Source organism: Haplochromis burtoni, unplaced genomic scaffold (assembly GCF_018398535.1).
Source record: "Haplochromis burtoni strain Fernald_Lab_line unplaced genomic scaffold, NCSU_Asbu1 Contig_394, whole genome shotgun sequence".
In the NCBI taxonomy this organism is placed as follows: domain Eukaryota; kingdom Metazoa; phylum Chordata; class Actinopteri; order Cichliformes; family Cichlidae; genus Haplochromis; species Haplochromis burtoni.
Genome location: NW_024582755.1, coordinates 385,339 through 399,655, shown reverse-complemented (window position 1 = coordinate 399,655; position 14,317 = coordinate 385,339). Strand labels below are relative to the sequence as shown.

The 14,317-nt window shown below is 47.1% G+C and overlaps 3 protein-coding genes across 7 annotated transcripts in view; 1 reads left to right on the top strand and 2 right to left on the bottom strand.

The window, feature by feature from the left end:
- Nucleotides 1–9,363, top strand: part of LOC102306489 — a 13,911-nt gene extending 4,548 nt beyond the window's left edge. Inside the window, exon 2 of the mRNA XM_005945480.3 lies at nucleotides 7,809–9,363. Within this exon, the coding sequence (XP_005945542.1) occupies nucleotides 7,809–8,312 (504 nt within the window). The 3' untranslated portion in view covers nucleotides 8,313–9,363. The remainder of the gene's footprint in view (nucleotides 1–7,808) is intronic.
- LOC102306791 overlaps nucleotides 1–14,317 on the bottom strand; it is a 20,574-nt gene extending 6,257 nt beyond the window's left edge. The window contains exons 1-3 of one of the 3 annotated variants that reach the window (XM_042212811.1): nucleotides 13,842–14,046; nucleotides 12,198–12,554; nucleotides 10,146–10,268 (exon numbers count right to left, since the gene is read on the bottom strand). In XM_042212811.1, the coding sequence (XP_042068745.1) occupies nucleotides 10,146–10,268; nucleotides 12,198–12,554; nucleotides 13,842–14,046 (685 nt within the window). Of the gene's footprint in view, nucleotides 1–9,403; nucleotides 10,269–12,197; nucleotides 12,555–13,841 lie in introns of those variants that run through there. The other 2 variants (XM_005945481.2, XM_042212810.1) reach the window with 2 other exon arrangements.
- Nucleotides 1,536–7,426, bottom strand: LOC121811734. 3 transcript variants are annotated; one of them, XM_042212809.1, is made up of 8 exons: nucleotides 6,906–7,426; nucleotides 5,748–6,005; nucleotides 3,743–4,012; nucleotides 3,521–3,589; nucleotides 3,140–3,184; nucleotides 2,946–3,056; nucleotides 2,259–2,315; nucleotides 1,536–2,188 (listed from the first exon to the last, which is right to left on the bottom strand). In XM_042212809.1, the coding sequence occupies exons 1-8, from the start codon at nucleotides 6,967–6,969 to the stop codon at nucleotides 2,013–2,015; spliced, it is 1,050 nt and encodes a 349-aa protein (XP_042068743.1). In that variant the 5' UTR covers nucleotides 6,970–7,426; the 3' UTR covers nucleotides 1,536–2,012. The 3 variants fall into 3 exon arrangements, with proteins under 3 accessions (XP_042068743.1, XP_042068741.1, XP_042068742.1); XM_042212807.1 differs by having other exon boundaries at nucleotides 2,259–2,318; nucleotides 6,906–7,424; XM_042212808.1 differs by having other exon boundaries at nucleotides 2,259–2,318; nucleotides 5,748–6,002; nucleotides 6,906–7,421.

Below are 14,317 nucleotides of genomic sequence, written 5' to 3'. Positions count from 1 at the left end.
CCAGGCACAGCCTGACGTCCGGCATGCTGCTGCTGAGAGGACGGCGGGACAGCAGGCGGGGTCCTCCGGCTTCACAGGACAAATATCTGCCCCCCTCTGAGGAACCGAGGTCGGAACCGAGCTGAAAAACGCGCAGAGACAGAAGAGAAGCTCGACGCCTGCGTCTCGACAGCTCCCCGAACTTTCGCTTTCACTTACACACAGCCGGGGCGGGGCTTAGCACACAGTTTCACTGAGAGCAAACACACCTGTTTCGTTCTTGGATGGAGGGCGTGTGCACTGAAACTCATCACGAGTTGTTGTGTTGTCACAGTAATAAATAGTTGTCTCTGTCTGCGGTATCATGACAAAAAGTCATTGTTTGCTGTGAGGGCAGCTATAGCGCCCCCTTGTGCTGAGTCTGATTTTGGCACAGTACAAGCCGACTGTGGGGGTCATGCTGGAGGATGAAGACACGCATGGAACTCTGTCACCTCTGCAGGTCACCTGTGGGTGTCAGCAGGGAGTCACATGGTTCGATTTGATGAACCGGAGCCAATCAAGGTGCAGGAGCTGGTCATGTGTGACACGAGTGGAACAGGATAAAATCCCTTCATTGATTCAATGAGTTAACGCTGCTGCTGTCTGTGCTGAGCTCTGATGTGGGCGTACATCACGTTCTGATGTCACTCTGAGTCAGCTTCGTCTCCCTCACCTGTCCCATGTCTCGTTTCCTCTGCAGGTAAACCGTCTGTTTGCTCCTGCTGTAACCCACGGAGACGGGACGACGATCACCGGGTCACAGAGGTCAGTGGAAGGTCACGAACAGTCACACGAACAATCTTTAAAAATCATGTTTCCTCCTTTACGAGCAAATAATTAAAGTGAGTGAATCTCTCTGTGTGAGTTTCAAACATGTTCTGTTTTATTACTGCTTCTAAAACAAGCTCCTCATGCAGCACAGCACTGTGCAAAAGTCTTGAACCAACCCTCATTTCTTTGTTTGCCAGTAAAACCTGAAAAGGTGCTTTCACTGAAACATGAACATAAATATTTGGCAGCTTTTATCTTCAGCACAGCTGAACGCTGGGATTCAGAGGATTCACAGGCCTGTGCTGAGCACGACGCAGTGCAGGGAAGCCAGATGTAGAGACCTCACACATGAACTTGCAGCATGATGACCTGCAGTTTAATCAGATTTTTTACTCGTTGTGTCTCTGCAGGAAGAGTCTTTGCATTATTCCAGCCTGAAGCATCCAGACAAGCCCCGCCCCACCACCAGGAGAGGAACCGGATTGGCTGAAGAGAAGGTCCTGTACTCAACAGTGAACATGTGCAAGAAGGCATCACATGACCACAGATAGAAGCACTTTGATTGAGCGTAAATGAATTTTTTAAATTAATAAAACTGTGAAAATATGTGATTAGATTTCAAAATCTAGATTTTAGTTTATTTGTTTGTGTAAACAGATAAGATTTATTTTTCAGTGAGCAGAAAAACTCAGTGTTTAAGAACCTTTAAATGTTAAATATCCAGAAAGTGCAATAAAGTAAAACGTTTGTAAAACATTTCTGTTAATAATAAAGTAACAGCCATGAATGTAAATCTGCCACAGCAGCGCACTTTCAAAAAATAATTACTAAACTAAAGAAAATCCTTTTTTACCCACATGTGTGTGAATAGTTCCCTCGGGTCAGTTTGGAATCTGTCTGTGTTTAAACATGTGTCTGAATATTGCTGCTGTAAATATGTTTGCTGTGCTGCTTCCATGAACAGATTCCACACTTTGTCTGTTACTAATAAACTGATTCTGACACCACGATCTGTCCTGATGGCCGCCGGTCCAGATGTGACGCTCCACATGTGGACGCCTGTAAACGAGTCCTCGCTGTAACATGTAAAGACTCAGTGAGAGCAGCTGTGCTGCTGAAGCAGAGAGTGAAACATGAAACCAAACTGACTGACAGGATTTTAACAGCTTGTGTTGCAGGTGAAACTAAGCTTCCCGTCACACGACCGTACTTTCAGACTTTCAGAGTTTGTGCTCAGCTCTCGCTGCAGGTCTGCTGATGACAGAGGAGTAGATGACGCTGTGGTGGCTCTGCTCCGGCGGACTCCTGCTGGGTCTCTCTCTCCAGTTCTGTCGGCCCAGAGAGGCGTAGTGGATCGTCTCCCCACAGAGGGGCGGGGTCTCTAAGTCCTCACCCTCTGCAGACAGACACACCGTTTTAATCCCTCGTAGACTGACGTGAGGACATCGAACACCTGGTGAGGTTACCTGTCGGTGCGCTGGACGTCATCCATGGCTGCAGCTCTGTGTCTTCACGTGTCGGTGCTGCTGCATGGAGAGATGAAGAGCGCAGCATCATCAGAAAACACGCTGACTCTAATACTGGATTCTGTTACCATAGCAACATCCATATTTTTGCATGTGCGGATTCATGTTTTAAAGACAAAGTTTTGTTTATCTGAAGCTGCAAAAAAGAATCAGTCAGCTCTCTCGTCAATAAAATCCTTTTAAACATAAATGAATCAGCCAACACGCTTCAGACTGCATGAAATTTAAACATCACTGAATAATGAATAATAATTAAATACTGATAATGATGCATGAAAAAAGTTCAGTATGAAAAACTGAAGCAGTGAAGGTGAATCATCTGAAGATGTCAAATATAAATATTCTACATAAATGAATGAATTCATTAAAAAACCTTTGATGATAAAAATTTTCTCATGTCCCCAAAATCATAGTTTCTTCTTTTTCAATCACATTTAAAATCATTTACTCTTTCACTGAATTCACTCGCACTCTGTGTAATCCCAGTCTGTGCCAGAAGGTGGCGCAGCGTGTCACAGTCTCAGGCAGGGTTGCTTCTAGCAGCATCCGTCTGCACGCACCCTGACAAACCCAGGAACTTAAAGCCAAACGTTTCCAGTTAAAATGAAGTGAAAGCCAAACGTTCACCTGCAGCTCTGCGTTTCCTCCTCCTGCACTTCATGCTGGTCAGCAACACACAGACAGCAGCTAAGAAGATGACCATCAACCCCACGCTGACGACAGCAACCAGCAGCAGAACTGAGAGCGCACACAACATCTGGTCCATGAACACGCGACACATCTGGCAGAAAACTACAAACGCGGTTTATACCCGGACTGACCGTTCTCAGGTCTCGTGTTGCTCTTCTTCTTTATTTCTCCCACTTCTAATAAACAGAGCGAGAGGACGCACACACCCACACTGGTCGCACACTCACAACGTTTAAATGTCAAAGGTCATGTGAAAGTTTGCATCCAAATAATCACAATGAATAAAACAAAGACATCTCATTTGAGGATTAAGATTGTGGTCAATTATATTTCGCACAACTAAATAAAGACAACATTTGCACGCACAGACAGATTTAAGGAAGTATGACGTAGATCCATTTATAGCGCAGCACACGGGCAGGTTTGGTAAATCCATGTAAGGTATGATTGCAGCACTGTTTCATAGCTGTTACGTGTTGAGTGTGGATGTATGATGATGTGTGTGGTGTTACCGGCTGTCACCACTGCAGGTGATGGAGGTGTGCTGGTGGACGGAGGCTGGCTGCTCGTCTCTGCGTGTGCTGGGAATGCAAACAGTTTCTATGTTTAAATCCTGGTTCACACAAACATGAATACAAAGCTCATGAAACAACCTGTAAATACACAAAACATGAACACGTGTAAACTACAGACAACGTGAAAGCAGCAGGTGAGTCCAGGCTGGACCGACCCACCTGCGAGGACCGTGACTCTGGCCTGCAGCAGCCCGTTGCAGACGTACTCTCCAGCGTCCTCTGGCTGCAGGTCCTGGATCTGCAGGGCGTCGTTGGTGAAGCTCAGCCGGCCGCCGCCCCTTTCTGGTTTCACCGTACCGTTTCTGTACTTGGTGAGGACGGCCTCCCGCCTCTCGCCCTCCCTCTGCTGGAACCACCTCTGTTTGAGTTTGGAGGAGCCGCTGCAGGGGAGCAGCAGCGTCCGGCCCGCGGACACCGTGTAGTCCCGACCTGAGGAGAAGACGCAGAGACATTCGTGCTGTCACTGCTGACCTTCTGTACTTGAGTGGCTGTGATATTGACAGGCGGCCGTAGGGACAGGGGATTGGGCAGCGCATCTGTAGGTCGCCGGTTCGATCCCCAGGATCACAACCTGGTCGTTGTGTCCTTCGGCAAGACACTTACCCTACCGCCTACTGGTGTTGGCTTCTGTCAGTCTGCCAGGGCAGCTGTGGCTACAACCGTAGCTGCCTCCACCAGTGTGTGAATGAATAGTAAAGCGCTATATATATAAATGCAATCCATCATTATATAGTTCACGGCTTCTTGTTGGATCTGTGCTTCCTGTGTCGACTTTATTCTGCAGTGACGTTGTCGTGGTGCTGTGGTGCCCTCTGTGTGAGGTGCAGGTTTTTGTTGGAGAGGGCGCTGCTGTGGCGTCTGCTGGTTGCAGCCTCTGCAAACTAAAGCGGACTCGTCCCCCTCCCTGCAGCTGTGCTCATGCTGGAGGTGTTGAGCTCACAGACCTGAGGATGAGCAGCGCAGCTCCTCACACACGCCATGGCGTGTGAATGCTTCACACGCCATGGCGTGTGAATGCTTCACCGCAGAGTTGCTAAAGCTCGTGGTCAGTCACCGATTGTAGCATGCAATCACACGCAAACAGACTCAGTGACCTATTAAAAGATGGTGTGATAATGATGAGCTGCTCTGCAGAGATAAGCCGGCTGTTTCTGCTCGCTCAGTTTCATATTTAGGCCACACGTTTCCTGTTTTTATCGTTTCCACTTTAATATCCAGTCATCTTTCTGGAGGCGTGTGTGTGACAAATTTAAACAGTGGAAATGTTTCTTTTCACATCACTCCCACTCTGTGCCTCCGTGCCATCCACTTCTCTTTTACATAGAAAACTGATCATTTCGACACGTCCTTCTTCAAACCGCTCGCTTCCTTTGAGCCTCTGTGTGGTTTTAATGTGCCTGCATCAGTGTGAGGGCACTTCATGCTGTCATCGATTCTTCAGCCTGAAGAGTTGGTGACTGTGAGAGTGCAGACGTTAGGTTTCATACTCAGTTCCTTACTTTGGAGAAGCTGCGTCAGCGATAAGCAGACATCTCTGCACTGCAGAGCTGATGAAGAAGTGAGCGCTCAGTTCACAGGAGTGTTTGCCACACTGCCTGCTGTGTGTCTCTGACAGCACAGAGTCATTGGCTCCCAGCCGGCTGCTACTCCAGCGGGAACAAGTACAAATACTTTGCTACTGTACGAGTAGTTTTCAGGTTCCTGTGTTTGACTCGAGTAGTTTCTTTTATACTTTTAACTTTTATTCGCTACATGTTGAAACAAATATCGGTACTTTCTGCTCCTTACATTTGAAAACAGGCTCGTTACGTTTGATTGGACGGTTTTGAGGTGATTTATTATTTTGTCGCTGCGAGGCTTCAAACATCAAACTGATTTGAACCTGATCAGGATCACATGAGAGGAAACTCAGTTCGATTATTAATGACCAGGAGATAACAGCGTGCGGCAGAGCCAGGGCGGCCAGGCTGTCGTAAAGCTTTTCCCTGTTCCTCGTCTTTCCCTGCATTTATTATTTTTTTTTTTTTATTTTTTTTTTTTTTTTTGTTTTTTGTTTTTTTTTTTTTTTTGTTTTGTTTTTTTTTTTGTGTTTTTTTTTTTTTTTTTTTTTTTGTTCCTCTGTTTTTGCTCCCAACCCACCCTGGTGGCTCCACCCCCAGCATACCTGTCAGCACCTGCAGCTCAGCCACCAGCTGCTGGTTACAGCGGTATCTTCCATGATCCGACTCCTTCAGATGCCAGACGCAGAGGTCGCCATTAACCATGAGGCGGTAGCGCCGGCGGTCCTTGTTGGTCTTGTAGCCGCCCCGTCGGGTCACCAGGACCTCCTGATCCTGCCGAGTCCAGATCACGTCTGAGCTGCCAGAGCTGCCGCACGGCAGACAGACGTGGTGATTCTCAGGGACCGAAAACCAGATCGCTGCTGGGGCAGAGGACGGGGTCACACATCTGAAACTGTCGAACTCAAGCAGTACAAATGTGCTTTAAATACAGCTGCAGGTCCTCTAACGTGGCCGAACCAATACAGCACACAGGTGAGCTCACCTGGTTAAGCTGCATTAAGGCTTAACATGGTTTACTGTGAGGTTAATAACACACTTTCTCATAGAGGCCGTTTGCTTTGGTAACTTCTGCCTGAAAAATGTGAAGATGACGACGCCCACGACACTTTAAACGTCAAACGTAAAAACAGGGCAAAGGCTCAACTGTTGTGGTGGTCATCTTTTATATACAGTCTCGTGCAGGTTCTCCTTTAGTGATCCGTCTCCTATATTTAGATGATGTGATGAAGCTGTGTGACACTCACACCCTGCTGATGCTCCGGCTTCAGTGTGTTTCCTCTTTTATCTCATGGAAACGTCTGTGTCTAAATTTACAACGCTGCAAAATGTTTGCTGGACAGCGTTTTGTCGAGCAGGGCGGTGAACGATGTCGTGTGTCAGAGGAAATCTACACGCACTGACTGTAAACATGCATAAAGAACTGTGGATTTATGACGTTTTCTTTAACTTATTTTGCACCAATAAAGAAATAATCATCTTCCGATGGACTCTTTCATAACAGCATGTGAGTCATTTCAGTCCATCAAAATGTTTTTATGGGAATTTGACACAAAAAGATGTTTTTCTAGAACATGTTTGATTACATCAAGTTTGCAAAAATGGAAACAACAACTGTACAAAAGTAAACTGAGGCGTGCACCGTCCAACTTTAACCCAACAAAGGAAACCCATAAATAAGAACAGCTGTATTATTGTTTCCTCGCGGTTCCCCGACCACAGCGTTCCCTGAAAGAGGACAGAACAACGGGAGGTTTTTGTACCTGTGGAGTTTCCCGTGCAGCCGATCAGACCTGAGAGCAGGAACCAAACGTGACAGGAGAACATGTTCAGGAACAAACGTGGAGCTGCAGAGCTGCCGACGCGCCTCGAGCCTGTCTGTCCCTGCACCGCTCTTCCTCTCCTTCCTCGTCCTCAGTGACTCAGGGAGCGTCAGCGGCCTGGAAAATAAAGAGGCGTGCTCCCGCTGCAGGTCTGCTGTGTCGCATGGATCTGATGAGCAGCTGGAAGCTCTCGGATGAAGGACTAGCTGAGATTTTAACCTTTGTTCCTCTGAATGTTTGTGTGAAAGTCAAACAAAAGGTAAACATGATGACATCATGCTCGCAGCAGGAGGCGTGGAAGGTTTGATCCTGAGGATTTCCTGCAATTAGAGAAAAGTCACATGATGAAGGTTAGAAAACACCTGTGACGTTATCATCACCTGCAGAGTGGAATCACTTTAAAACATCACAGACTCGGACTAATGCAGGGAAACATCCCCCTCAGGCTCGCTGTCGGTGCAGCTTGATCACACGGTAAACACACGTGTTGGCTCGAGGCGCTGCAGCAGACACGTGAATATTTCATTATAGTCCTATCCGAGTGTGTGAGTGTGTGTGTGTGTGAGTGTGTGTGTGTGTGAGTGTGTGAGTGTGTGTGAGTGTGTGTGAGAGAGTGTGTGAGAGAGAGAGTGTGAGTGTGTGTGAGTGTGTGTGTGAGAGAGAGAGTGTGTGTGAGTGTGTGTGTGTGAGAGAGAGTGTGTGAGAGAGAGAGTGTGAGTGTGTGTGTGTGTGAGTGTGTGAGAGTGTGTGTGTGTGTGAGAGTGTGTGTGAGTGTGTGTGTGAGTGTGTGTGTGCAGACTGAGACTCAGCTCTTTGACCTTTGACCCCTCTGTTCACTTCCAGGATGGAGATAAGAAGTTCATGCGTGGTAACGAGCAGTACATCCGCCCCTGCGGGTGGAACCGCGCCGCCCTGCGGGTCGTGCAGAAGTACAGCGACGGGGACAAGTGGCTGGGGACGGGGCAGGACGCCTGGCCCGTGTCCTACCAGGGGAAAGACATGGACGGCTCCCTCATCCTGACCCACGGCGGCAAGCCCGACGACCAGCCACAGTTTCTGGATGCCGCCGCCGCCTCTTTGTTAACGGAAGGGACGAAGGGCCGAGGGGTGTACTCCACGCCGGACATCAGGATCGCAGAGAAGTACTGCAAGAGGTTCAAGTCCAGAGTGGACGGGAAGACGTACCAGGTGGTCCTCCAGAACCGCATAAACCCGGAAAAAAGGAAGTCGTGCCAGAGGCAAGACGTCTGGGTGGTGTACATCCCCGAGGACAGCAGCGACGTGAGGGTGAGGGCCATCGTGCAGGAGTCCATCCGCCCGTACGGGCTGCTGCTGAAGCAGGTGTGATGCAGCTGGAACGACCTGCCGTCACTTCAGCTTCAGGATTTTCACATCGTTAACAAAAAACTGAGAACATGCTTCAAATTCCCAACGGTGGGACTAATAAAGGTATCTTATCTTATGCTTGCTCCGCGCTCGTGGCAGGACGAGCTCTTGAAAGCTCTTTATTGGGAGGGTGTGGGATAATAAACCAGTATCGTCTCTTTATCCTCACAGTTTAGTAAAAGTACGGCCGTCTGATCAAAGCTCGCTGATCCGCGCTGCCTTTCAGTCTCCTCACAGCTCCAATCACAACTTTAGATCCAAACCACCCATAAATAGGCCTTCATCTCAAACACAGGAGGGAAGCGTGCAGCGCGGTTAGCGGCGTCCTGCCTCACGCTGGGATCCTTTCGCTCGGTGTAAGAGTTGGAGGTCAGACCTCTGAGTCCCAAACTTCTTCACATTCCTAGTTTTTAAGCCTCGATAGTGAGGCGTCAGTCACAGGTGAGCGCACACCGGCTTTAAGCTTTTACTAATTAAACTTCATGTTGTTATTTTTAATAAGACTTGAGACTAATGAGCTCAGGATAACTTGCTCGCTGCAGTCTAAGAGACGATAGATCGTTATTGTCACAGTTACCATGAAACACATACAGCTGCTGCCCCCTGCTGGTCCCAGCAACGACTGCAGGCTTCAGAGCTACATCCAGGTGTGTTTCCAGTACAGGCTGAGGGTCGTCTGCAGAGACGCTGAAAGTGGCGTCAGATTGAATTCTCGTCCTGTTTTCCTTCCTGTCTGATCAGCAGCACTGGATCCACTCTTTTCTTTGATGATCAGAGAAGGAGATGATTTTGCTTCAGTGTTGTTCTTATTTGAAAATGTTGCTGTGAGGTGTGACGCCACAGGTCTGATGTTTTTCATGGCATCGTTTCAAATGTAAGAATGGAAATGCTAAAGAATCTCTTATATTTAGCTTGTGCGGGGTCTCCACGCTGCCACCAGCTGTGAGAACAGATGTTTTCCTTGTACATGTGAATTTGATTTGCTTGAATGGAATTAAACAGAGCGCACTCATCTGTGTGTGAAGCCTCTTTTTATGATATTTATAAATCTGAAAACCAGGGGTGTCAAACATAAGGGCCGGGGCCCAGAATCGGCCTGGCAAAGACGCCAGTCCGGCCCCCTGGAGGGTCTGGAAACGTGAAAAATGATTAACTGAAGTTTAACAGCTTTCCCTTTAAATAAAGAGCCCCACACTCGTGGATCCTTCCAGAACAAAAGTGTTTGTTTGACCGAGCTGGTAAAACCTGTTCACGCAGGACGCTGTCACCGCGATCACACACCTGACCTACACAGCTGCCACACATCGTTTTCATTTTTAAGCTTCAGTTAGGTTTCATTCTGCAGGATTTGTTATTAGCTTTCCATCTGCATCCTAATCAGAACCACTGTGACGGTGTTAGCGTGACATTTAAACACTACATTTGTGTCAGTACTGCAAACACCTGTGGAAGCATCGTGTTTGTCAGACTCCACAGACTCGTGTCCCGACATACAACAAACCTGTGATATTCATATACGCACCTTTGAACGTAGACAGGAAGTTAGACTCACATCACATCATGAATGAAGGCGCTCCATTACCGCACGCTGCTGATATGTTTGTTCATTACCTGCAGACTCAGTGTGAACTGTTTTATGGGCAGAGTGCTGTAACTCCTGCCCACCACCAGAGGGCAGCGCAGCTCCAAGTAAAAGTGCAACAATCCCACCTGAACTTTGACCTCCGATAAACTGAGCTTGACAAACGTGACACGGCTGAGCTGAGGAAGCATTACAGGACACGTGAAACACACCTGACCACAGGTAGCATCCAGCCATGCAGACGACGCAGAAGGCGAGCAGCGCCGGCAGAAGGCAGAGCCCCAGACTCAAACACGGCTGCTTCATCCGGTCTGTGGACGACCGCCCGGCACCTCCTGCAAACACACAATCACACACACCATCATTTATTCTGCTTCTTTTCACATCGTTGTTCCAGCCGTATAAACCCACACACCGGCTCACTGTGTGGGTTTGAAAGGTTTCACACTGATTACAGGAAACTCATAACTGGAGGAAAAATGAGCTGCGGCGGTGCCGTGGGGGCGGAGACTCGTCTTTACAGGTCAGCGGGAAATCCTAAAGAGGCCTTGGTGGTGTTTCATAGAGAGAACATTAAAGCTTCTCCTGTGATAAAACCAACCACGAGTGACGCTCAGCTGAGCGCCCGACTATCAAGAGACAATACATAAAAATATCAAACTCAAAACAATTAAATACGTAAAAACTCAGATCAATAGAATAAAAATAGAATAAAACGTACTTTTATTTCACAGTACGTCCTGATGTGACGTCTCACTGCAGTTTCTTTCACACCTTCGTTCCAACAACACAAACTATTAAAGGTGTCAGCACGCACACGGAAACCGCCGTGTGTTCGTGTTCAGCTGCTCGGCTGCAGACGCGGGGACGCGCGGTGACAAGATTCAGGGGGGTGACGACTCACCCCACTCGTTTTTCCACACGTGTGTGACGTGTAGCATGTTTGTCACAAAATGTCAGTTCATGGAACGCAGAGAGCCCCGACCCCGGGGCCCCCGAGGGGCCCCCTGCCTCCGTTCTGCTGTGGGGGGCAGCTTGCTGTCCCATCAGCTGATCAACAACACAAACATCCTAGAACAGAAATCCTACTGCACCTTTCAAACTTTGTCAACATCAAGTTTTCTTCTGATCCACGCGGCAAAAAACTGCTGCAGTTTGTTTATTTCGAGTAAAATCGGTGCGTTCGTGGTCGGAAACAAGTCTGCGTCTTTGAACATCTCCACATTTCCACTTTTAGACACAGGAACGGTCCCCACCTTCTTCACAAGTCAAACGTTTGTGCTGGTTTGTGATGAACGAGCTTTTATTTATGCAGTTATTGGAAACTTGAGCCTCGACAGTTTCACGTCTTTAGCTGCTCTGAGAGGAAACGTGCCAGCATTGATCTGATGGTTCGGTTTTTCTGAATGCAAACTGTAGTTTATTGGAAGCATTAAAAATATTTTAAGTTAACCCCGTTTGTTACTTTAAGAGTGTGATCATGATGAAAACTATCCAGCACTGGTTTATGTGTCACAACTTTTTCACAGTAAAGAAACAGGCTGGGTGACTTTGGATAGAAACTTTTATTAGTGTCTTTAAAACACAATCAGCACACACATGCAGCGCACACATTTCACATCGATTTTGTTTGATCTGAAGAAGGTGCAGCACAGGTCCACAGACCCGGAGGATCGATGCCAAGAACTGAAGCTCGCTGTAGCCTAACGAGTGACTGAGACACAGAGACGCCGACTGTCGGAAAAACTCAGTGAAGACAAAAGAAGTTTGTGATCTAATCCCCAGCTGTGAACGCAGCCCGGACAGCTGCACATGCTGCAAACAGAAACATCCAGCTGGAGCTCTATAAGAGATCAGGAGGTCACGTCTCCAGAGCATAACGCTTACTGACTGGCGCCGCCTACAGGTCCACGCTTGATATCTGCTCCTGTGAGCCAGAAGTCATACTTCCTGGGAAGTGTTCATAAATCGTTTTAAAGAAAGAATCCACGGTCACGGCCTCACTTTCATGTTCCACTGATCTGTTTCCATAGTCATCCTCAACTCAGCATGTAAACATTTATGATCAAATACTCTCAAAACTGTTTTAGAAAATCCAGAAAATGATTTTAAATCTTTCAGCCTCCTGACCAAGTCTGACAGCCTGGACGAACATCTGAAAAAGGAAATCTTACATCTTCATCGTGTATCGTGAAATGTTCCTGCTGTTTAAAACGTTTCTGAGCTCAGCTCGAGCTGACAGCAGAAACGTCTGATCGTCTTACCGTCCACAGTCAGCTGAATTCCTCTGTTAACGTGCATCTTATCTGCAAACCTCCCGATGCAGAAGTACAGCCCAGCATCCTCCTCCTCCACCTCCTGGATCTCCAGGCTGACCAGGCCGGTCTGCAGCGTCCCGTCACACTTCATGCGATGGTTGTTTGTGTGATGGTCAGTGGTGCCACCAAACCTCCCCTCTTTAACAGTTAACAGAGGCTGCAGCTGCTCTGAGCGCAGCAGGTACCAGGTGATCTCATCTCTGTGCGTCATGTTACAGAGTAGAGAGACGTTGTGGCCCACCGGCACCACCAGGGTGGAGCTGTGAACAGGTGAGGCTGAAGCCAGGTGACATCCCGCAGCACCTGAGGAGTGAGCACAGGTCAGGACAGCGTGCACCTGAAGGCTCCTTCATATCACAGAAAACACAACAGGTCACAGGTGTGCGCTCCACAGCTCGATAGAGCTCACAGTTCCTGCTTCATGGTTTTCCACAGAGAAATCATTTCCCCATTAATACTGTTAAGTTTACTGCACATGCTCACAATGAGTCAGGCTGAGGGTCGTGATCAGCATGGAAACTGCTGCGACTGCTGTGCACACCCACAGCTTTAGAAATCTTTTTATTACAAAAACATTTTTTGTCAGACTAAAATTGATCTGAAGTTATATTATCAGACAGAAAATAACCGTCCAGCCACTAAAGATGTACCCATTACTCCAGATAAACAGGTTTCGTTATAAAAATAATAATATGGATAATATAAAATAATAAAAATAAAAAGCACAATTTTTCATAATTCACAAAGTCTCATCAGCAGCTTTAAGCCAGGAAAAGATGCTGAATGATGCTGTTAATGTCCAATAAAACATCAGTGACTTTAAATACGAAAATCCATCAAAGTCTGAAATGCTGCCCAACAAAAACTAAAGTGGAAATAGAAACAAACATTCATAGAAATAATTTATCACAAAAGAAAAACAAGAAGACTGCAGACACAAGTATTAGTATGACTTTCTTAATATTACTATAACAATAATAATTATACATATTTTCAGTACCTTATTATCAGTAATATGAGCATACTTTCCTCTCTATATATTGTAAATCTAACTATTGTGATATTGTAAATAATTTACAATATCACAATAGTTAGATTTACAATATCTAACTATAGTTTAAGATTTTTTTCAATGCTAAAATCTGAAAAAAGCAAAAAATCAAAAACACCATCAGGTTATCGAACACTGGGCGACAACAGGATGATTAATCCAGAGAAATGAAAACAGATCCCCTTCCAACATACCCGAGTCTTAGTATTATTATTATTATTATTATTATTATTATTATTGTTGTTGTTGTTGTTGTTGTTGTTGGACAAAGCCTTAAAAAGAACAAGAGCAAATCTGAAACTTGTGAAACTTGTAATTTCTCGGTAAAGAGAAGTGAAAGAAAAACGCGTCCAGCTACAGGGAGGGGTGAGTCCCAGGACACCCAGCAGGCCTCGGGTCTGCACCGGGGTCAGGGACCGAGGTCAGCCTGCAACACTCTGCCCCCTCAGTGTGGGGCGTGTCCCGACTTTCACTGGTCACTTGAACGTAAACACGCGATCATCATGAGACAAACTAACGAGCAGAAACACAACAAACACCTGCAGGAGACCCGGATCCCTCGGGCCCTGGAAGGTCTGCATTCTGAGCCGGAGACTCACTGACACACCCAGGAATTCTATAACGAGCCTGGAATCCCGCAGCCATTCTGAGAGGGAGTCCTGCACAGAAATCGAGATAAAAACAAACATAAATAAAATAAAACTCACACAGAACGGTCAGGATCCACGTGACACCCGCCATCATTTAAATACAGATCAGTTTTCTCCAGGTGTGCTGCACGAGCTGTCTGCAGCGCGAGGAGCTGACGCTCACAGACACACAGACTGACACACAGACTGACGGCGCAAAGTGTTTTAATGTGGGACGGGGAAGTGAGCGGGACTTGACTGAGCAGCAGCAGAGACCACCAACACGTCTGCTGGAGCGCTAAACGGAAGGCACGCGCTGTTCCCGCGAACTCACGCCGAGGCGTCAGCAGCTTCACGCGCTCCGCTCAGCTGAGCCGGTAAGTTTC